Source organism: Trachypithecus francoisi, unplaced genomic scaffold (genome assembly GCF_009764315.1).
Source record: "Trachypithecus francoisi isolate TF-2019V2 unplaced genomic scaffold, Tfra_2.0 Lachesis_group10, whole genome shotgun sequence".
NCBI classification, from domain to species: domain Eukaryota; kingdom Metazoa; phylum Chordata; class Mammalia; order Primates; family Cercopithecidae; genus Trachypithecus; species Trachypithecus francoisi.
Window position 1 is genome coordinate 98,641,253 of NW_022681455.1, and position 23,111 is coordinate 98,664,363.

The 23,111-nt window shown below is 43.4% G+C and overlaps 1 protein-coding gene across 3 annotated transcripts in view; it reads right to left on the bottom strand.

Moving 5' to 3' along the window:
• CSNK2A2 (casein kinase 2 alpha 2) overlaps nucleotides 1–13,659 on the bottom strand; it is a 41,088-nt gene extending 27,429 nt beyond the window's left edge. The window contains exons 1-3 of one of the 3 annotated variants that reach the window (XM_033218615.1): nucleotides 13,182–13,659; nucleotides 12,277–12,388; nucleotides 1,786–1,887 (exon numbers count right to left, since the gene is read on the bottom strand). In XM_033218615.1, the coding sequence (XP_033074506.1) occupies nucleotides 1,786–1,887; nucleotides 12,277–12,388; nucleotides 13,182–13,285 (318 nt within the window). In that variant the 5' untranslated portion in view covers nucleotides 13,286–13,659. The remainder of the gene's footprint in view (nucleotides 1–1,785; nucleotides 1,888–12,276; nucleotides 12,389–13,181) is intronic. The other 2 variants (XM_033218616.1, XM_033218617.1) reach the window with 2 other exon arrangements.
• Nucleotides 13,660–23,111: the final 9,452 nt, after the last annotated feature.

Genomic DNA, 23,111 nt, shown 5'->3' on the forward strand with positions numbered 1-23,111 from the left:
GAATATTTTTAAAGCACTATAATCTTTAATCCAATGAGTACAAAAATGTTCAATATTAGCTTGTATAAATCTAGATTTTCAAATAACAGGATTCCTTAATTGAAGTAAAATAACGCTAATTGGCAGTAAGAAGCTTTCAAAATTGGGAGAAAGTAGGGACTTAAGGGGTTATAGAAAAAAAAATCATCTAACAATCTTTTGCTCAAGAACCATGTGAAAGTTACCTAGGAAACAGGCCACAGGGCAGCATGCAGATCTCTGCGAGGACAACTCAGAGTCCAAACAGCAACCCCAGTAGCAGCCATGATTAAAAATTCTTCACCAGCCCGAAGCTGTAAGGGTTTCATCAATATTACCACAACTCTCTACAGGCTGTGAAGTAAGCCTGACCTTCTAATAGACAAGGGGTCCCTGTTGATTTTTGTCAACTTCAATTTACTTGTCTTACATATCATGTAAAACATACACATACTTTAACAAATTACAAAATAATAAGATGTAGCACTAAGTTCTGCTAACTTGAAAAAGAAAAAGCAAAACAAAGATGCTCCTGGTATACCACATACTGACTCACATTTTATTCTGAAATTCCTATTTTTACATGGTGCTCATTTTTCAATGGGTACTCATTTCCAATGCAGCCCATTTTCAAACAGGAGGCAGTCCAGAACTAGTCATTATAAAATCAATCTGTGCTAAAAGGACAGGATATATCTTAAAGGCCAATTAGTTACAATCTGGCATACAACAATCCCTTCCCTTCTCAGTCTTCTCAGGGTCCAGAAGGAAAAACTTTCCTTATGCTTCAACAATACTGTATAATCTTGAGTAAATTTTCTAACCTCTGCAAATTACGATTTTCTCATCTGTACAATGTGAATAAATGGTACCCACCCCAATGGACTGTTGTGAGGACTGAGTGACATGACACAGTTGGGCACTTGGAATACGCCCAGCACATAGTAAGCACTCAATGCATGTTAGCTACTATATTATTACGAGGATGTCTTTAGCAGCCAGAAAAAAAAAAACTATTTCTTTAATAAACAAAACTATCATGGGAAGAGAACAGGGAAATATCTGAGGTAGAGCAGGTGGAGAACAGCAATGGGACAAGAAGGGGTACAAAAGTGGGGAGGTGAGGTGCCTCCAACCTTAGCTAATCAGAAACACCTAAGGTTAAGTTACTCCCTAGGGAGAGAACACAAAATTAAACAGTACATTTAAAATGGCTAAAAACTAAGCATTAACAAAAATATTTTAGTCTATCTACATATGTGACGTGAGCCCTAATGACACATGCTGAATTAAGGGAAAGAAGACGACTTCTTCAAAGGGTCGGTGGAGCTGGGACCTGCTCAGGCCTTTATGCCAGGTGTCCACGTGGAGATATTCATTCTTTCCTTGTGTAAACCCAGATTTTCAAATGTCATGCTTACTTAAATGAGGTAGAGTAACACAAATTGGCAGTAACGCACTTTCAAAACTGGAGAGAGGCTAGGGCTTAAAGGAGACATTCAACAAACATTTGTGGGCTGAATCAAAACACTGAAGTACAAACCCAGAAAAGCGATTTTTCTCTGTACACTTCTAGGTTCCATCACAGTGGTTGTAGCTGTTTTGTCACTGGGCCACCATGATTTTTTTCTGGTTTTCAAACCAGTCAGTAGTTAAGACAAACACCACCATCCCCACGATATCATTAAATGAGGTTCTGTGTGTTAAACAACCCCCATATCCACACCCCGGTCTACTAGTATACTCCCCCAACCATTTGGCACCTACCACAGGGTCCTTTACAGTGTCAATCAGCTTAATGATATTTGTTCCACCACGAAGGTTCTCCAGAATCTTAACCTCTCGTTTTATCTTCTTTTTCTTCACTGGCTTAAATACACAAGAGTAATCAGAAGTGAGACTCCTTTTGAAGTTAGTAAATAAAACTTTAAAACGTTAGCCAATAAGATGGACAGTACACTATCTTGTACACTCTGTTGTGTTAAAGAGCGTGCCTAAATTCGAAGAGAAAAAACTGAAATAGAACGGGCTTGCCCGTAAGAACCTTTAACATTAGGTTAATTTACAGACCCATACAGCTTATGTCTCAAGATCTTTAAGTAGTTACATTGAGGGCACTTAAAAATTTTGAATACCCGTATCACACTTCAAAAATAAAACTTCTGCTTACTAGATAACTGCCAAGTGGAAAATATAGCTCGGAACAGCTGTATATCATGCACTCACAAATGGAAAAACTGAAACAAAATGGTGAGACACCTGCTCTTCCAATGAGTTACATGTAATTTTGTCTTTCAGGAGTGAAAGACCAGTTCACTGACATCAGGTTACAAACTTGCTTCCCAGCTGCTGGCTCTCATTTCCTGTCACCACTCCCATTTCCTTAATATCTAGAATCTGAAATCAGCACAGAACCAGTTAATGTTTCCCAACAGATCCCATTCCTCAAGAAAGAGATGTCGAATCAGGAAAGGAGAAATCAATCTGATACAACAGTGACTGAACACTTCTATCTAACTTTTCAGTCTGCTGGAAAGATTAAAGGCTTTAAAAACAATTACTCTCATTACACATATTACTCCTTGTCTTAAAGGAGCTAAAGAGTTTGAGGAAGAATAGAAGCAGTTCTGCAAAAGTAAGTCTATCATAATCAAGTATGCTTTATAAGGCACTCAGAATGGTGACTGGAACACAGTAAGCACCTAATAAATGATAGCATTATGTTCATATTTTTAGTAATTTATTATTTAATAAGTCATTATGAATCCTCACAAAGTCCCCATGTAGCAGAGTTGAGCTATCTGCCCAGGATCACACAGCTCATGGCAGAGTGGGGCAGAAATCAAAGCTGGAAGCTGCGCAGTCTGACTGCATGCTATACTCTTGCCACAGTGCTTTTGCTTCCCAAGTGTGGCCAACGGGAGAAACGTAACTAAGGAAAAAGAATATTTTATCACTGAGACACTGTTATAATAGCAGAGGCAAAGAGAGGCCAATGGATTTGCCAAGAAATAATAAAGCAAGACTTCTTTTGCCTGTGTGTGGGGTGGGGAAGGAGAGGGGAGGGGGAAAATATAACATACACACATGCCAAAGAAACCTTCATCTTTTCTTGGTCACTAAGATACAGCTTTGAACACATAACAAAACAGAGAAGGAAAGGACTATGAAACTCAGAGCACTTGCATCACCTATAACAAGGGGCTTAACTGAGAGGCTGGGCTCTCGCTGCGTCCTTGTCAGCTAGCTGCCATGATGATGCCCGCTCTCCGCCCACTGGGCCAGGGTTCCCAGGAGAGCAGATGAGGCTGCTGTGCATGTTCCTTGACTCCACTTAGAAACCTTACTCCTTAGTCCCTTTTTCATTAACAAGGGAGCTCGAAACTTTGGGGAAAAAAAGCACTGTACAATTCGATTAAAAAACAGCCAGAGAAGGACACACTACAAAATAACCAGCCTGAAAGATTCAAATATGTCAATGTTATGAAACAAACTGCACAATTGTTCCAGACTTTTAAAATTTGACAACTGAATGTAACACATGACTACAACTGAATATAATCATATAATCTGGGATTTTCCTTTGCTATAAAGAACATTATAAAGATAACTGGCAAATATGAATGAGAGCTGTAGATTAGCTAATAGCATTGCACCAATGGTTACCTTCTATTCTTTTTTTTTTTTTTTTTGAGATGGAGTCTCGCTCTGTCGCCCAGGCTGGAGTGCAGTGGCCCAATCTCAGCTCACTGCAAGCTCCGCCTCCCGGGTTGACGCCATTCTCCTGCCTCAGCCTCCCGAGTAGCTGGGACTACAGGCGCCCGCCACCTCGCCTGGCTAATTTTTTTGTATTTTTTAGTAGAGACGGGGTTTCACCGTGTTAGCCAGGATGGTCTCAATCTCCTGACCTCGTGATCCGCCCGTCTCGGCCTCCCAAAGTGCTGGGATTACAGGCTTGAGCCACCGCGCCCAGCCTACCTTCTAATTTTTTAGTATGGCATTGTACGGTTATGTAAGAAACTCTTTATTTTTAGGAAATGCATACTGAAGTATTTAGGGACGACTACGATTTACTCTCAAGCACTTCAGGAAAATATACGTAACATAAATGTTATTATATAGGTGTATATATATATGTGTGTATATATGAGAGAGAAAGAGAAGGATAAAGCAAATGTTAACATTTGAGGAGTCTGGGTGAAACAGATATGGGAATTCCTGCAACTTTTTTTAAGTCCGAAATTATGTTAAGAAGTTAAAAGAAAAATAAAAACTGACTTTTTTTTTGAGACGGGGTCTCACTCCGTGGCCCAGGCGGGAGCACAGTGGCATGATCTCAGCTCACTGCAACCTCCGCCTCCCGGGTTCAAACAATTCTCCTGCCTCAGCCTCCCAAGTACTACAAGTGCACGCCACCACGCCCAGCTAATTTTTTTGTATTTTTAGTAGAGATAGGGTTTCACCATGTTGGCCAGGCTGATCTCGAACTCCTGACCTCAGGTGATCCACCTGCCTTAGCCTCCCAAGTGCTGGGATTACAGGTGTGAGCGACTGCGCCCGGCCAAAGCTGGTTATCTTATACTTAAAAATTCAGCCAATGCTACCAGTTTAGTCAATGCCTTTCAATGTAAGAAAATTCTAGATTTGTCATCCAATACTGGAAAGCAGCTATAGATCTGCGAGAGTGGTAACAGAGAAAAAAACCCGCAACCAGAAGCCTATATCCACCAAAAACCTCTTCTACTCCTAACAGTACTCCTAACTCCTTACAGGGACAACCCATTAGTTGCCTTTATGACTGCCCCATGTAAAGTCTTGCATTGCTCTCCTGTTATTCAGCAACGGGTCAGGCCTGGACAGCCCAGTTAAGATGAACCTATCTATCAATACATCTAAAGATATCTTGCATAGCAACTGAAGCATATTTTGTTGCCCACCAGGTATCTAACTTAAACTTCCCATACTAGAGACTGGGAATAGCAGGGCAACTCTGAAGGTGACACAAAGGAGTCCCAAGTCACAAAGGCAGCTAGAGTCCTCACATGCTGACAAAAGACCAAGAGATGATAAAAAAGAAAGGTGACTGACCCACAGTCCAGGACACTTCCCTCCAAACCATCAAAAACTCAGCTACAGGTAGATCCCTTCGGCCTCAGTTTATTCCTCTGAACTGGAGAGACGCTCGAGAAACTAAATCAATGGGCTCTGAGGAGCTGAAAGTGATCCTTTTAATGTGAATCAGAGATAAAAAGTTAGGATTTATGAGGGAGGATTGTTGGTATCCTAAGGAAAATAAACCGAGTTTTACAGAAAAAAGGATGCTTTGATTCTCCTGTCCACAGCCTGTAGCCATTTACTACCAGTTACACAAAATGCAGAAAATACATGTATTTCTACAACGATCTCACAATTTCACTCTGCGTGCTAGAAAAAGTCTCCATCTGGGGTTCATTTATTCCAGTTCAGAGACTATCTGTTTAAAAGATTCAAACTCAATCAGTTTAGCTATTGTCCAAACTAATAAAACAAACTTTTCTTTTTTAACTCGAAGTCTAGTAGACAAAGTGGTGAAAAAAAGAACAACTGAACTAACAAATTCAAGACAGGCAGGAATTTATCAACAGCTCCTAACTCTTAAATTTGGGGTTACTTTTACTCTACTACCAAACTAACAACTGCTCCACTATGATATGAATTTCATTACCTGCAATGAACAATGGTTGCCAGGAATGTAGAAGGACAGAGTAAAAAGAAAGTTCAGCCTGGATGATGGCATGTAATTCACTACCCTGGTGGCATCCCTAAAACTCACTGCACTTGACCTAAATAAAAATATTATCTGAGCAATGTTATCTCATCACAGAAAACTTTTCCTTTCATCTTTCAAGCTTCATCATCCCAATTACATGATCTACTCCTTGAGGGTAACCGTTTATTCTCAGGAGTTAAAAAAATTATTCAAAAAGGCAAGGCATTAAATCAAAATGATAATCAGATACCACCTCACACAAGTCAGGATGGCTATCAAAAAAACCAGAAAAGAAGTGTTGGCGAGGATATGGAGAAACAGCCAAACTTGTACACTGCAGTCAGAATGTAAAATGGTACAGCCACTCTGGAAAGTTCCTCAAAACATTAAACATAGAATTACCTTGTGATCCAGCAATTCCACTTCTGGGTCTATACCCAAAAGAAGTGAAGCAGGGTCTTCAGGAGGTATCTGTACACTCACGTTCAAAGCAGCATTATTCACAATAGCTAAAACATGGAAGCAACCCATCCACTGATGAATGAGCGGCTAACAAAATGTGCTATATACATACAATGGAAAATGACGTAGCCTTAAAATGGAAGGAAATTCTGACACATGCAACAATGATAAACCTGGAAGACACTATGCTGTGCAAAATAATCCAGTCACAAAAGGATAAATACTGTACAATTCCACTTACATGAGGTACCTGGAATAGTCAAATTCATAGAAACAGTAAAATGGTTGTTGCCAGGAAATGGGGGAGGGAGAAATGGGTAGTTATTGTTTAATGGATACAGAGTTTCCATTTTACAAGATGAAAAGAGTTATACAGATGGATGGTAGTGATGGCTGCACAACATTACCCATTAAACTGTACACTTAAGAATGGTTAAGATGGTAAATATTATGTTATTTTATTTTATTATTTTTTAGATGAGTTTCGCTCTTATTGCCCAGGCTGGAGTGCAATGGTGCAATCTCGGCTTACTGCAACCTCTGCCTCCCGGGTTAAAGCAATTCTCCTGCCTCAGCCTCCTGAGTAACTGGGATTACAGGCGCCTGCCACCATGCCCAGCTAATTTTTTGTATTTTTAGTAGAGGCGGAGTTTCACCAGGTTGGCCAGGCTGGTCTTGAACTCCTGACCTCAGGTGATCCACCTGCCTCGGCCTCCCAAAGTGCTGGGATTACAGGCGTGAGGCTCTGCGCCTAGCCTATGTTACATGTATTTTAACACAATTTTTTTTTTTTTTTTTTTTTTTTTTAGACAGAGTCTCACACTGTCGCCCAGGCTGGAACGCAGTGGCGCAATCGTGGCTCACTGCAAGCTCTGCTTCCTGAGTTCATGCCATTCTCCTGCCTCAGCCTCCCGAGTAGCTGGGACTACAGGCGCCTGACAACACGCCCCGCTAATTTTTTGTATTTTTAGTAGAGACAGGGTCTCACCACGTTAGCCAGGATGGTCTCAATCTCCTGACCTCGTGATCCGCCTGCCTCGGCCTCCCAAAGTGCTGGGATTACAGGTGTTGAGTCACCGCGCCCAGCATTTTTTTTTTTTTAAAGGCAAGGCATAGAGCAGACCCTTTGAATCTCATCAAGAGAACACTGCAACCCTTTCTACTACTGGTTCTGCCTCTAAAAATCATTCGCATTGCCCAAATGTAATATTGTTATTACTACACTTTATTTATCTCTCAGGCCAGGCACTGTTTTAAGCACATTTAATCCTCTTAGATGAGCACTATTAACAGTTTTACTTGAGGACGGACACTGAGGCACAGAGAACTTAAGTAACTGTTCGATGTTATAGAGCGTCTACAGTTGGAACTAACACCTGACACCAGGCAGACCACTTCTAGGCCATACTCTCTCAGGAAAGAAGCATTTTGTAGATTACTAAAACACGATAATCAATCTCTCTACCATCTATCTAGTTTATCTGACTTTTCTAACTTAAGCAGGAAATGTATGCTTATTTCATAAATGAGAAAATAGTCAAGTGGTATCAATGAAGAAACTAGTTTTTGAACCCAAGCCTTCTGTCCTCTCATTTATAGCACTTCTTACACTATACCACCCTGATTATGAGATGGCAGATCCTGAAATTAAACTCTAGAAACTATCTGGAGCCCTGCTTTAGACATGAAAATGGGCACACTATATCAAGATATTCTTTTCACACGTGGTTTCTTCTCAAATAAACTCTTGTATTAAAGGGACAAAACTATTAATCCCCAAAATTGCTAAGTGATCATGCTGAGACTTGGAGGAACTCTATGGGTTAAAAAAAGCATAAAAATACTACTTATTGATGCTTTGAGAGAATAAAGCAGCATTTCATTTAAGCATTACACATGCTGCTGTGGATACTAATCATAGAGAACCCCTGCCTGGGTCCCTACAGCCCTCTAGGACTCTTGGATTCCACTCTTCAACTAGCAACTTACCAAAGGCAAATACTTCCTTTGAGAAAAATGACTCCAAAAATCATCAGAAATGAATTAACTTCATTTGACTCCTGGTGAGTGTTCCTCAATTCTTCCAGTACAGATCAGTACATCACAAAGTCAAACATCCAGCAAATGTCCTAATTATGCTCCTTGCACCTGACGAGACTTCAGGACAGATATACAGGGTGCTACACTGAGTGTTTCCACCCCCTGACTACATGGTGCTGAGCATATAAATCCTTTCTCTGGGTCTTGGCTGATTTGTAAAAAGGGCCTGGGTTCTAATGGTTTCTAAGCACCCGCATTCTGTGATTCTGTTTGACACATCTTAACTACACTCTTAATCTGTGACTCCCCACCACAATGTTGGAAACTGCCTAGTTCACATACAATTTTTAACGTTATTTTGAATGTTAGCAATCCTTCGGTAATACTGTTTTCACTACTTTTATACCATGAGACATTAGTGAAAATTAGGATGTACCAAAAATTTAGATAAATACCACTAATGTGTTGTTTCAGGAAGATGTCTTCATACACATGCCTAAATTCAAAAGGGTAAAAAACCTACCACAGGAGAAGCTAGAAATAAAGAAGAAAGCACCATTCTGACATAACGTAAAGATCACCAGCTCACGATGAAGCTACTAACAAAGATGTATAACCAACGCCCATCCTTTTAACACTACCTACTGACAACACAAAACTTAAAAAATATCTGCAAATATGCTAAACATACTTAAGCAGCAAAATTAATACCACCATCCTTTGTTTAAAGCTAAAGAATTAATATCTGGGGGAAAATGGATAGTCAATCTGTTTATAAAATGAGACTACTAAGAGGAAGCCTTATATGGGAATTTCCAAGTCATTTTAGCACTGGTTGGAAATGCTATCTGTTTTTAAAAATAGTGTTGCTCTTAACTTTTATTCAAGAAATAGTTTAATTTGAAAGATCCCAAGGACCCCAGGAAGTACTGAAATCTACACACACAGGCAGTGTTCATAAAATTCTAAAAGTTGTCAAAAGTGGCCACTTTTACTTCTGTGTACGCTTTTCTAAGAGGTACTACAAAGGAAATGAAGAATTGATTTTTCAAAATCAAAAGATTAAACTTTTGACACTAATGTAGCTTTCTGCCCAGCCATATAAACCCTTACCATTTTCCTCCTCCTTTTTCTCTCTTCTCCTCAAAACCATTTGTCAAAAAAAGATACAACCTCTCCATTGATTGGAAAGTTTTAAGATTTTAGCCATAGAATACCACTTGGGGATAGACAGTAAAATTTTGCTCACCAGTTTCTAAATTCCTAAAACTTCTTAGTAGCTCATTTTTCATCAATACCTGGAAATCTACTAACGCAAATTAAACGATATAAAATTCCTCTGTAGTCACTCATCATTTACCCGTTCTCACACACAGGAAAGAATTGATATGAAACTACAAAAGAAAGACTGCTTGTCCTCAAGAAAGGCACCCTCTTTCTTGGTCACTATGTGCATAATACAATCCTGCAGCTAAAATACAGCAGGCTTATACAAAAAGGAAGGCTGTTCTAAATTCTTCCAAGTTAAGAGCAACTGGTACTCCGTTAAGGACCTAATTTCCTATGACCAAGCACCATAATAGTAGCTATTAGTCATAACTTCAACTTATTTGAATAAAGAAACACAACTTTGGCTAAAGATCCTGTTCTTTTTAAAAAGTAATACTTTTAATTCACAAAACAACAAAACCACAATCAGACAGGAACAAAATCTGGATAGAAATGCCACCGGGCTTTAAAAAACGTAAATAAGTGAGTCTAGTTTCACTAGTGGTTTAGGCTGCACTGTGAAAACAAACAATGTCAAGAAGAAACAAGAAACAGTTCATTAACTAGGGGCCTCCCAAGTCTGATTCCAGGACACTGGTACCTGTTTCTGTGCTCAACATTCAGATCCTACAATCCAATGCTAAAATGAACAGTAAGAAATATGAAGAAAAGGAAACAGGAGTTCTAGCTAATGGTCACTCAACATAATGACATTAGGTAAGTTTCTCTGTGCCTAGGTCTCCCATTTGTAAAGATAACCTGCAGCAGCTTACACACTGGGTTTCCTAACATCTACCGAGAATCTTTAGAGTAGGAGAAAGCTAGAGCCTATGAAGCTCTTCGGATGATGAAGCAGCAATGTGATGCTCTCCTAAATGAACATGGTATTTATACATACACCTGAATGCCGCTCCTTTCAAAAAAAAAGCACCACAGAAAATCGTACACTTATTCTAAAAATGCTGCCATAGCACAAAAGTTCAGACATTTTTCCGGAATTGCTTTAGAGTCAGCAATTCATTCTTCTGAATATACAGCAGTGGAATGCGGATATTCCTAATTTCAATTTAAGCTTCGCTTATTTCTTAGATTTGAAGCAGCTTATTAAAAACTTATGCTTATGTATATAAAGCTAATGTATGGGTTTTTAAGGTAATTTCCCTGTGACTTAAAAAAAAAAAAAACCTTGTGACTTCATAAATGCAATACATATTTAGGAAAGAGAGGAGTCACACTCAGTATCTTCAACATCAATTCCTCACTTCTCATCCCCAGTGTGTCTGAGAACATAAGTAACTTTGTCTATTTCTCTCTACTGCAATTCTGCTTCTTCATCACTAGGCTAGGATGTTTTGAGTGATGGAGTTAATCATTTTTTCTGAAAGATTACCAGAAAGCATAAGCCTGACCCCTCACATTAAACAGTGATTACCTACACAGCTGCTCTAACACACAGAAACAGCTTTTCAATTCCACATTCTTAGTCCACAGAACCTCTGCAAAATGGCCACACTGGAAATCACATGTATGCAAAGTGCTTACACCACTCTTCCGTCTTCTCAATCTCTCACTAAATGACATGTACCCACATGAAATGATCTGGCAATAACGAGGACCCATCACAGATTCTAAGAACTACTTTTTACTATACCCTATAAAACATTATTAAAGCTATACAATTAATCTGTTACCGGAAGGAAAATTTAGCCGACCCTTCATGCTCATTAAAATCATCTTCATCAACGAGATAACAAAAGACATATCATTATCAAACTGATTGCTAAACCATATATTAAAATCGTTTTGTTCCAATTATTGCTTTAGTAATACGTGAATTCTTCTACATTTTTACTAGCTGATAAGCAACAATGGCTCTCTGGCTTCCCAACAAGGCTTCTCAGCACTACTGGTGCACTATATCCATCCCACCTGAAACTTTACTGCCAAAGGAAAAAAAACCAAGTGATTATCTGCTAAGGAATTTCCTTCCACTTGGGTTTGACATACATTTCTGAAGTTGCTCCAATTTTTTCCAACTTTCTTTCTGGAACAACGTAGAGCATGCACCAAGAGTAACAAACACAGTGCTCAGGGAGCCCTTAAATTGAGAATGGCTTTCCTGTCTTTTGAATACCTATTTATTTTCTAACAAATGGAGCCCTTTAGGAATTTTTGCTTCAGGCAATTTACTTTTTAGAACAAACACCTTCCTGAACTTAGATTTGAACTGAGATCTGTGACCAGTCTGCACATTTTCTTGAAAGTTCACAGGAAAATGGGGTGGAAAAAGAAGTAATGAAAGGACATCAGATAAATAAAATCTGAGCGTGGGCTGGGCACAGTGGCTCACGCCTATAATCCCAGCAATTTTAGAGGCCTGCAAGGAGTCCTTTTGGAGGACTGCTTGAGCTCAGGAGTTTGAGACCAGCCTCGGCAACATGACCAGACCCTGACTCTACAAAAAAATTTTAAAAATAGCTGGGCGTGGTGGCATGCACCTGTAGTCTCAGCTACTTGGGAGGCTGAGATGGGAGGATCACTTGAGCTCATGAGTTGAAGGCTGCAGTGAACTATGATCTGCACTCCAGCATGGGTGACAAAGTGAGACTCTGACTCTAAATAAATTAATTAAATTAAATTCAAGCTTGCATTGCCCATTCTAGAACGTGACTGGGGTAGCTTACAACCTTCTGCCCTGTGGGGGGAAAAATGTTACATACCACTCATAGGACACTCACCTTGAGGATTTTTACAACCACTCTCTCATTGTTGGTGATGTTAATGGCCTCAAATACTTCACTATATTTTCCCCGACCAAGTTTTCGAACCAGTTGGTAATCATCTTGATTACTGTAAAAGGAAGACACACACATAAATGCCAGGACTGGGGGTTAATCTAACCAAGCCTATGCTCACTGTATACGTCATTCAGCCGCTTCCACCAGGCAAACACTTGCAAGTGTCTATACATCACGGCACAACTCATTCCCTAAATGAAAGCCACGACGTAATCTTGGCTCCCTTCACTCTGCAGAGCTCCTAACCTAATTGGTCTCTCCTAACTTGGAAAGATGGGGCAGGAAGGCAACGCTCTGAGCCAATCCAGAGGGGTGAGCAAAGCACCCGTCCTGAAGGCCTAGAGGGTGCCCCCTGTGTCCCGCGGCTCCCCAGCACCTGCTTCCCGTTTCACACCCTGAGGGTAGACAGTGCCTGTTTTAAAAATCTGGACGTCTTTAAGAAATTTCCTCCCACCACCTCATCTCAGAAAACCGAAAAGGCAGGGAATTTTAATAGCTCCAAAGGACAGCTGTTGACTTCCCACCCCAGTGGAAACCCAGAAGCGTGAGGAAGGGCTGCTCCCTCACTTCCACCCGGCGTCAATCCCTGGACCCCACACTTCTTCCCGAGTAAAAAAGCATTCCTTGGGGGAACGGGGTGCGCAAACCGGGGAGAAAGGGACGAAACGGGGGTAAAGGAGAGGGAAGAGGAAGACGAGGACATGTGCGAGAGCTGGACCTCTGCCTCCCTGCGGGCCCGCGGAGGGGTCAGCGGGAGACACCACCCGGCCCGAGTGCGGTTCGCAGGGGGTGGCTGGGCGGGGGCAGGGGTCAGCGGGCCCGGCGGGGGGCGGCGGCGGCTTTACCCCCAGCTCGGGACGTGAGCCTCGTAGTCCCAGTACTCGCGGCTCCTCAGGCTGTTCACCTCGGCGTAGACCCGGGCCCTGCTGCCCGCGGCCGGGCCGGGCATGGCGGGCGGGACCGGGGGGCGGCGCGGGGCGCAGAGGGTGGCGGCGGCGACGCGGCGGGGGGCGCGGGGCGGCGGGCGGAGGGGGCAGCGGGCCGCCGGGCGCTGGAGGAGGAGGAGGAGGAGCGCGGCGGCGGGCGGCCGCGCCAGGCCGGGCCCGCGGGGGCGGGCGGGCTGGGGGCGCGGGGGGCGCCGGCCGAGCCGGCCCGGCCCTGGAGCGGCCGGCGGGGCGGCGGGGCGGGCGGCGCTCGCGATCCGCGGCGGTCTCCGCTCGGCTCGCGGCCCCCAGGAGGCGGCAGCAGCGGCGGCGGCGGCACCGGCAGTGGCAGCCACCGGCCGGGAAAGGGGCAGCGGCGGCGGCAGCGGAGAAGAAGGAGGAGAGGAGGAGGAGGCGGAGGAAACCCGGAAAAGGGGCCGCGCTCGCTGGGAGCGGCCGCCGCCCGGCCTGGGGGCCGCCCAGGCTCACAGCGCCCCCTGGAGCGCGGGGGGACCCTCCGGGCGGTGCCGGCCCCGCCCCGGCCCCGCCCTGGCACGCCCAGCCGCCTACCTCGCGCCCTCCCGCACCCTCCCGCACCCTTGCCCTCCCGTCGCCCCAGGTCGGACGGTCCAAATCGCCTCACCCTCGGGCTGGCCTGACTTGACGCCACAGGAGCCCCCCTTCCATTGGCCGTTGCCCTACAGCCCTCGCCCGCGAGTCCCGACCCTTTCACTGTCCTTAGAGACCCTACCCCCAGCCCTGCACTCACCCAGCTTTTACCCACCCGACACCTCCCATACTGACCCTATTCTGACCCTCCTGTCACCCAAACTGTCAAGTCCCTCCCCAGGGCCTCGCTCAAACCTCAGAACTTCCCCCACCTCAATACTTCTCCCTTTCCCCGAGACATACCCCTTCTTCCCCTTCTGGACCCTGCCCTGTTAGGGTAGACTCCTCAGTCCCCAAGGCTTCCCACCCCCGTCATTCAGAGTCCTCCTCACAAAACCTTTCTACGCTTCCCCCAAATGCCCTTCCAGAGCCTTCCCTGAATATCCACTTTGGTCACTTGGTTAAGCTGGCGTCGGCTGGGTTGTGCCACTGCAAAGTTACAATTTTTACCTTTGTGATTAATTAGTTATTTGTGGGGAGAGACTTTGAGAGTGTAAATCTCCTGTTTGTGTTTAGGAGGAGGGAGAGCAGAAGAATTGCAAATCCGACCTGAAGGGACAGGCAGGGGTTGGGGATGCACCGAGGGTAGGTGGTCAACTGAACTGGCCTGGCTTCCAGTGTTGCTTGCAGCCCTGAACACCCTTCTCCTTTGACCTTCTAGGCCCTTCCTCTGTCTTCCTTTCCCATCCCGCATCCTCTATCGACAGAACCTCTGCACCCAGTACAGGTTGCTCTCATTCCAATCCCTTTTCACAGTCTGTTTTCTAGATGAAATCCTGGGCCTTCCTCCTTGACACTGCTAAGAGCACAGACTGTGGAGTCAGATCTATCCAGCACTGCTACTTAGAAGCTGTGTGACCTTAGGACAATTACTCAACCTCTCTGTGTCACAGATTCTACAGCACAAAATCAGTAATAGCACTCACTTCACAGGGCTGCAAGGAGAATTAAACAAGGTAAACCATGTGAAACACTTAGGATGGTGTTCAATATTAAGATACTATGTGCACAATATGATTATTCCCAGACCCAGGGCCTTTCTCTGATCATGCCTCCCTCCCTGAGACTACCACGCATCCATCTTTTGGTTCCTTCCATCCTCCAAGCTTAACTAGGAGCCACCACCAACCCCTCCACCCCACCTTCCCAAGGGTGACTCCTTTTCCCTATTCAAGTTTCGCCTTTTTCTTTATTAGTAGTATTTTTTTTAGAAATAGGGTCTCACTATATTGCCCAGGCTGGAGTGCAGTGGCCTATTCACAGGAATGATCCCACTACTGATCTGCACGGGAGTTTTGACCTGCTATTTGCCACCTGGCAACCTGGTGGTCCCCCAGCCCCAGGAGGTCATGATAATTGATGCCAAACTTAGTGTGGACACCTGATTGGCATTGTGCACTACAGCCCAGAACTCCTGGGCTTACACGATCCTCCCACCTCAGCCTCCCGAGGAGTTGGGACTACAGGCATGCCCCCAGCTCAAGTCTCACCTTAAAGATGACTTTCTCTACAGTTGATACTTCTCTATCTCAGCACCCTATCAACATCCTTCATAAAACTGCATATCTTGTCATTATTTGTTTCCTTATTGTCTGTCCCCTCCCTTGTAAAAACAGCACAAGAACAAGGACAGAGTGTGGGTGCTCACCACTGGCTCGTCCAGCATTTGCCACAGTCAGAGACCTTCAGTGAATACAGTGTTAACCCACAGATGACTTAGGGATTACCAAGGGGAAACGAGGTCACCACCTTACCCGTGGTCCAAACTTCTCATCAGTAGGGAACCAACTGATCCTCTGATGTGATGCAACGAGAAGGGACACCTCCCCCATGAGGTACTCCTGCCAAAACATTTAACCTCAATCTAATAATAAGGGCGCCATCAGACAAATCCAAGCTGGGCGACATTCTGCCAAAGAGCTAAGCTGGGTTCTTCAAAAATGTCAATGTCACTAGGAGAAAGAAAACCAAATGAAACCTTGGATTAGTGTTCTTGATTATTGAAGACCGAGAGACATAACTAGATGAAGTGTATGATTCTGAATTAGAGCCTGGATTTTTTTTTTAAGTAGAAAGGAAAGGAGGGAGGGAGGGAGAAAGAATACAGCTCATATTGGGTTGGTGCAAAACTTATTGAAATTCAATGGAAAGTAATGGTGAAAACCTCAATTACTTTTGCACCAACCTAATAGAAGGGTACTCCAGGGGAAATTTGAATATAGGATGTATATTACACAATGTTAATGTATATTACACAATGTTATATTGTATCAATGTTAAATTTTGTGAGTATGATCATTGTATTTAGTTATGCAGGAGAATCCCGTAATTTTAGGAGTTGCATGCCAAGTGTGTAGAGATGAAGAACCAGTATTTGCAATTTAGTCTCAAATAGTTCTCCAGAAAAACGCGGGTTTCTGACAGCATAAGCATGCATAGAGTGGGGAGGAATTGGGGAAAATTTTTGACAATTAGTGAATGTAGTTGAAGAGTACATGAGCTTGCAACTTTTTGGTAGAATTTGAAATTTTTCAAAATAAAAACTAGAAAAAAAAAACATTAATGGAAAAAGTGGACTTTGGAATTTAAATCCTGAACCTGCAAACCTTTCTAAATCTCTTTCATTCCAGAAGACATAAATATCCTCAAGCTCTTAATGCAGCTTTAGGATTTCTTTCTGACAAGTCCCTATGAACTAGTCCAGACCAGAGATTCTTAATTCCAAGTCAAATTTCTTGAGTTCTGGGAACCCTGACACAATGTGCAGAATTTGTGGGTTAGTGTGTGTGTGTGTGTGTGTGTGCATGTGTCTGTGCTGTGTGTGTGTCCATTCTTTCCTTAGCGTACATCAGATTCTCAAAGGAGGCCATGACCCAAAAATGATTCCAAACCACTGGTTTGACTACTATGTCCAACCTCTGCTGCAGCCCCATTCCTCCCCTCCACCCTCAGCCACCTCTGACCCCACCCACCCTCTGTGCACCATCCTCTCATCCCTTACCACGTAGCCCACACCCATCTCACGTAACCTGCTCCCACACCTGCGGGCTGCTTGAGATTCACCCACACACCGCTCTGGTGCAACACACTCCTGGATTTGGCTGACACCATATACTAACTCAGCCCTGAAACCTGCAGTCAGTCCACCCACGGCCAAATGGAATGTTTCTGTGGTTTGTTGGGAGGTTGGGTGGGCACCCCATGGAATTGGCAGAGACCCCTGCCTCTCATTTCTGCCCACCCGCCATGAAACTGGCTTGGCTTGAGTTAAGATGGGCAATTGGAAATGGTACTCATGCAACCCTCACTGAAGGAGTCTCACTTGGATGTGAAGAGGGATAGGCTGGTGACTCTGTGGGGGAGGTGCCAGGCAGGGAGGGTCTGTGAGTGAGAAGTGACTTCCCCTCATTACTCTGTGTGTGCAGTTTGAGGATGAGTATAATTCAGTGGTGCAATAAAAGGGAATGAAAGAGGATATTTTGAAGCAAATAACCCAACACTTTCATACCAGCTCCAATGCCCCCACATTCTATCCAAACACCAAAAATCCAAAACACAAATGCACATTTGAAAATCCCTCTGAAGGCCACCTTCTATCTTCACAAGCCTACTTTCAAAACATTTGAGAAGTTTATAGGCTTTTATTCTGCACCGATGCTTCTCAAGAACCTAGCCTAAAAAAAAAAGTGAAAATTATGAACAAAAAATTATTAATTGTAATGGCAGTTGATGTGTTCATCACACACATGATGATTCTACATCATTGAATCCTGCCAAAACCGTACATGGTTAAAAACCATTGAATTTAGACTTCAAATGGATGGATTTATGTTATGTGAATTTTATCTCCACATAGTTGTTTTTAGAAATCTATGAGTTTAGAGCTCTTGTAAGGGTCCCCTTTGTGCAGAGGAGGAAACCAAGATTCCAATAACAGTGATAAACTGAGGCAGAGCCGGGATTTGAACTCTGATCTTTCTTTTTTTTTTTTTTACAAGTAATATAATGATATTTATTTTTCATCAATCCACATGACCAAAATATGTAAGTCCAGTAACACCATGTTATTGAGGTTGTATAACAATATTGCCATTGGGAATATAAATTTATAAAATTATCCAAAAGGAAAATTTGACTAACTCTTTTAGATGTATAAATTCAAAGAGTCTTTTAATCCAGTAATTCTAATTCCTCTATTTGGCTCTAGACAAATATTTTCACATATATGAGATTATATAATTAAACCTGCCCAACAATGGAAGAGTTTTATTACACATTCATGTTTTCTCTGATCTTTCTGACCACCAAGTCACTTTCCTTAACCCCTTTCTGATTCAGTATGTCCTGCAAAGGTCCACAGACTTTCCTCATGATAGTCACCATCTTTAATCATGAAAATGTAAAATGACATAAATATCACAAGCTGGGGGACCAGCTAAATTGTGGTACATTCCCTACAGTGAAGTATTAGGCATTATTTAAAAGTGTGATTATGAGGAATTTTTAGCAATGAAAAAATTTTAGGATACAAGATTTTTAAATAGGAGAACTGGGCATGGTGGTTCATGCCTGTAATCCCAGCACTTTGGGAGGCCAAGGTGGGAGGATCTCTTGAGGCCAGGAGTTTGAAACCAGCCTGGGCAACATTGAGAGACCCCCATCTCTACAATAAAATTTTTAAAAATTAGCTGGACATGTTGGTGCAAGCCTATAGTCTTAGCTACTCAGGAGGCTGAAACAGGTGGATCGTTTGAGACCACGAGTTTGGGGCTTCAGTGAGCTATGGTCATGCCATTGCACTCCAGCTTGAATGACAGAGCGAGACCCTGTCTCCAGAAATAAATAAATAAACAAACACATAAATAAATAAATAAGTTTTTAAAAATTTGCGGCCGGGTGTGGTGGCCGGGTGTGATTATGCCTGTAATCCCAGCACTTTGGGAAGCTGAGGCGGGTGGATCACCTGAGGTCGGGAGTTCTAGACCAGCCTGGCCAACATGGCGAAACCCCATCTCTATTAAAAATACAAAAAATTAGCTGGGCATGATGGTGTATGCCTGTAATCCCAGCTACTTGGGAGGCTGAGGCAGGAGAATCACTTGAACCCGGGAGGCAGAGGTTGCAGTGAGCTGAGATCACACTATTGCACTCCAGCCTGGGCAACAAGAGCAAAACTCCGTCTCAAAAAAAAAAAAAATGTTGTACAAGTAATTGTAGTAAGCAGAATAATGTCCTTCCCCCACCTCAAAGGTACACACTTACACTTACGCCGGGCACAGTGGCTCATGCCTGTAATCCCAGCACTTTGGGATGCTGAGGCAGGTGGATCACCTGAAGTCAGGAGTTCCAGACCAGCCTGGACAACATGGTGAAACCCTGTCTCTACTAAAAATTCAAAAATTTGCTGAGTGTGGCAGCATGCACCTGTAATCCTCCAGCTACCTGGGAGGCTGAGGAAGGAGGACTGCTTGAACCCGGGAGGTGGAGGTTGTAATGAGCCGAGATGGTGCCATTGCACCCCAGCCTGGGTGACAGAGTGAGATTCCGTTTCAAAAAAAAATAAAATTATATGTATATATAATATGTATTATATATATACATATATACATACATATACAGTCTGTACATTGTGTGTATATATACATATACAGTCTGTACACTGACCCCCACTGTGTTCCTTAGTTATAAATACCCACGTGTTCTTGTTGGAGTAGCAGGTGAGTACGGTCTCTGTCACTCATTGCAAAACCCCTTGCAGTGGTCCCTATACCTGTCGCCCTGACCTTCATTTGGATAAAGTCTGCCTTACCCTCTTTAACAAAAGTGCCATGAATAATTTTTTCTTTAACATTAATATTTTTCAAGAAATTCAAGAGTCAGGTAAAAAGTGAAACTTGTCCTTCTTTGCCTTCCACATTTCCACAGTTTGGTGTGTATCCTTCCAGGCCCTTTTCTATGCAATAAGAATAGATGATACAACGTATTACTTTGTTTTGCTTTGCTTTGTTTCAAAGCAGGACACCAGTGTATACCTACAGTTTTTTGCTTGTTTGTTTGTTTTGTTTGTTTTTTGAGACGGAGTCTCATTCTGTTGCCCAGGCTAGAGTGCAATGGCACAATCTTGGCTCACTGCAACCTCCGCCTCCTGGGTTCAAGCAAGTCTCCTGCCTCAGCCTCCCGAGTAGCTGGGACTACAGGAGCCTGCTACCATGCGCGGCTAATTTTTGTATTTTTAGTAGAAACGGGGTTTCACCACATTGGCCAGGCTGGTCTTGAACTCCTGACCTCAGGTGATCTGCCAGCCTCAGCCTCCCAAAGTGCTGGAATTACAGACATGAGCCACCGCGCCCAGCCTATACCTACATTTAGTAGATAAATTTTCAGGTATGTAACAAACACATACAAAAGGAATTGGAAGGAAATGTATTACATGCTTTGGGGTCTTGGAAGCGTAGATTTTACTTTCATAATCAGGGGACAAACAAACCAAGGTTTTCAGGCTGTTGACCATCCTAACCCTCCCCTCAAGAGCTTGTGGGTTAATGGGGGCTTTACACCAGCTAGGAAAGGATAGAGGGTGGGGACGTAGGGTCTTGAGTTATCTCTGTAATCCAAGGAGTTTATGGGGAATTGCTAAGAGAAAAACTTTAGACAAATTAAATTTAGCAGAGTTTAACTGAGGAAAGAACAATTCTAGAACCAGGGAGACCTTAGAACTGGATAGGTATGGAGAACTCTGGCCTGACCGTGATCAGGCAACATTTATGGACAACAATGAGGTACACAGGCAGTTGGGTTGGTTACAGCTCAGCTCTTGCCTTATTTGAACGAGGTCTGATCAGTGGGGTGCCTATGATTGACTGAAGCTTAGCTGCTGTGATTGGCTGAGACTCAGCTGTTTGTTATAATAGTAGGCTCCTAAGTTAGGATTTCAGTCGGTTTGCCTACAAGGTAGGTTGCAGTTCATTATATAAAGACTCAAGTACGGAGATGTCTGCAGGCCAAATTTAGTTTAATTTAACAGAGTGCTGGACTCTTACCTTTGGGTTTCTTTGAGGCCCCAGACAGGTGAATAAAATACATACATTAAGGCCAAATTGGCTGCACTCCACCTGAGTACATATACACATAAATTCCTTAGGAATATCACTTTCTGATTCTTTTTTGTCCTAGTCATCCTTACCATGTGACCCACTCTGTCTTCCAACCAGAAAGTGCCTCTGTGGAAGATGGTGGGAATGCACCAGAGCCTGTCCTGGGCAAGAGAGCCAGAGGAATGGGAATTTTCTGCTGGTGCTCCTGTGGGAGACCCCTCTTACTCATTCTTGCCTGGCTGGAGAGAAGGGCACATTTCAGCACTCCTGCCCATACCCCACCCCCAAACACCCACCTATTCCCAGAAGCTCAGTGAAACTCTTCTAATATTCTCAGGGAAGGATGGATTAATCTCTTCAGACTAAAATTTAACTAACAACTATTGCAAAGGGATTTAAATCTTAAACAGGGACAGGACTAAGAAGTCTGGTGAATGCAGCCTTAATCCCGGAGTTTCAAGAGATACAAAAATGGAGGGGCTACTTTGAAGGGCAAACAGTACTTTCCTGGTGGACACACCCACTTCCGCCTGGTTGGACTGGGCATTTGGAGGGGAGTGGGCTGATGCTGCAGTGACAGTCTCCCATAGACCCTGGCAAAGCCATCAAACTTCAAGAACACTCATCGTTTTCCTGCCAAACTGCTCTTCCAAGTATCTCTTTATTTTATTTATGTATGTATCTATCTATTTATTTTTATGAGACAGGGTCTTTCTCTGTCACTCAGGCTGGAGTGTAGTGGCTCAATCATGGCTCACTGCAGCCTCAATCTCCGAGACTCAAGTGATCCTCCCACCTCAGCCTCCCAAGTAGCTGAGACTACAGGTGCACATCATCATGCCTGGCCAATTTTTGTAGAGAGAGAGTTTTGCCATGTTGCCCGGGCTGGTCTCAAACTCCTGGGCTTAAGTGATCCTCCTGCTTTGGCCTCCCAAAGTGCTCGTATTATAGATATGAGCCACTGCACCCAGCCCACAGTATCTCTTAGCCCAGCCAAATTTCCCAGAATCACCAACATCCCCCTCACCACTTCCCACCCCCAACCAAGTGCAACTGGCTTCCTCTCCGGTTGGCCACTCCCATTTACACTCTTGTCTGGGTGTCCCCAGCCTTTGTCCTGAGTTAAGCCAGCTGCTCCCTTGATTTTCCCTCAGGGACCTTTCCCACAGTGATCTCTGGGCTTTTAGACTCAGCACACACTAACCCAGAGGTCCTCAACCTAGGTCAGTAGTGAGAATTCAGTAGGTTCATAAATTCAGACGCAAAAAAACTACGTCAACCAACCTCTAAATAAAATTATTCACCAACCTCTAAATAAAATTTAGCATTTCCTCTCTCCCATTATGGATATAGTAAAACAAAAAACAAAAAACAAAAAATACAATACGAAACAAAACATGGCAGTATTAGCAGTACCTGTGAGTTTGTCACCAGTGGAAATCAGACATGTGCTAGTCACGTTACAGTTGCTGTTATTCTGAAGCAGAAAAATTTGCTCCCCAGAAAACCTAGCTGCTCTGATTGTTGCAGGCAAAAAAAAAAAATGTGGAGGAATCCTCCTGAGTTTGGACTTTTCCTCCTGTGTTCCAGCCCCTACTCTTCCTCCCCTTAGGCCTTCTTTTCAGAAGACTCTGAGACTGGGATTTGGTGACATTTAATATCCCCCCACAGACACTAGCTTCTCCATCCTGAAGAAAAACTAAATGAAACTAAATGATGTTGCACATGCAAGCTCTAATTTTTGTTGTAGGAAGCACACCATTCTGGATGCTTGCAGAAGTCTTCCTGTTTGACTAGAGGATGACATGGAAGCCCTGGATCCTAGTCCTGCCTGTTCCCAAGCCAGGGAGGAAACTCTCGACTGAAAAAAGTCACTTTCTTCTTTAACCCAGTGTCTGAGGGGTTTTGTCTGCAGCTCATCCTGCTACATTAGTGACGGGCCCTTTGTCAGCTCTGATGCCCACGAGAGCATAGAGTATAGCAGAAGTTCCCATGGATGATCAGAAAACACAATCAATCCCAAGAAGATCAAAACTCTACATGCCTAAGGTATGATCAATCCCTGCATTGAGAAAGTGGAAGAGACACA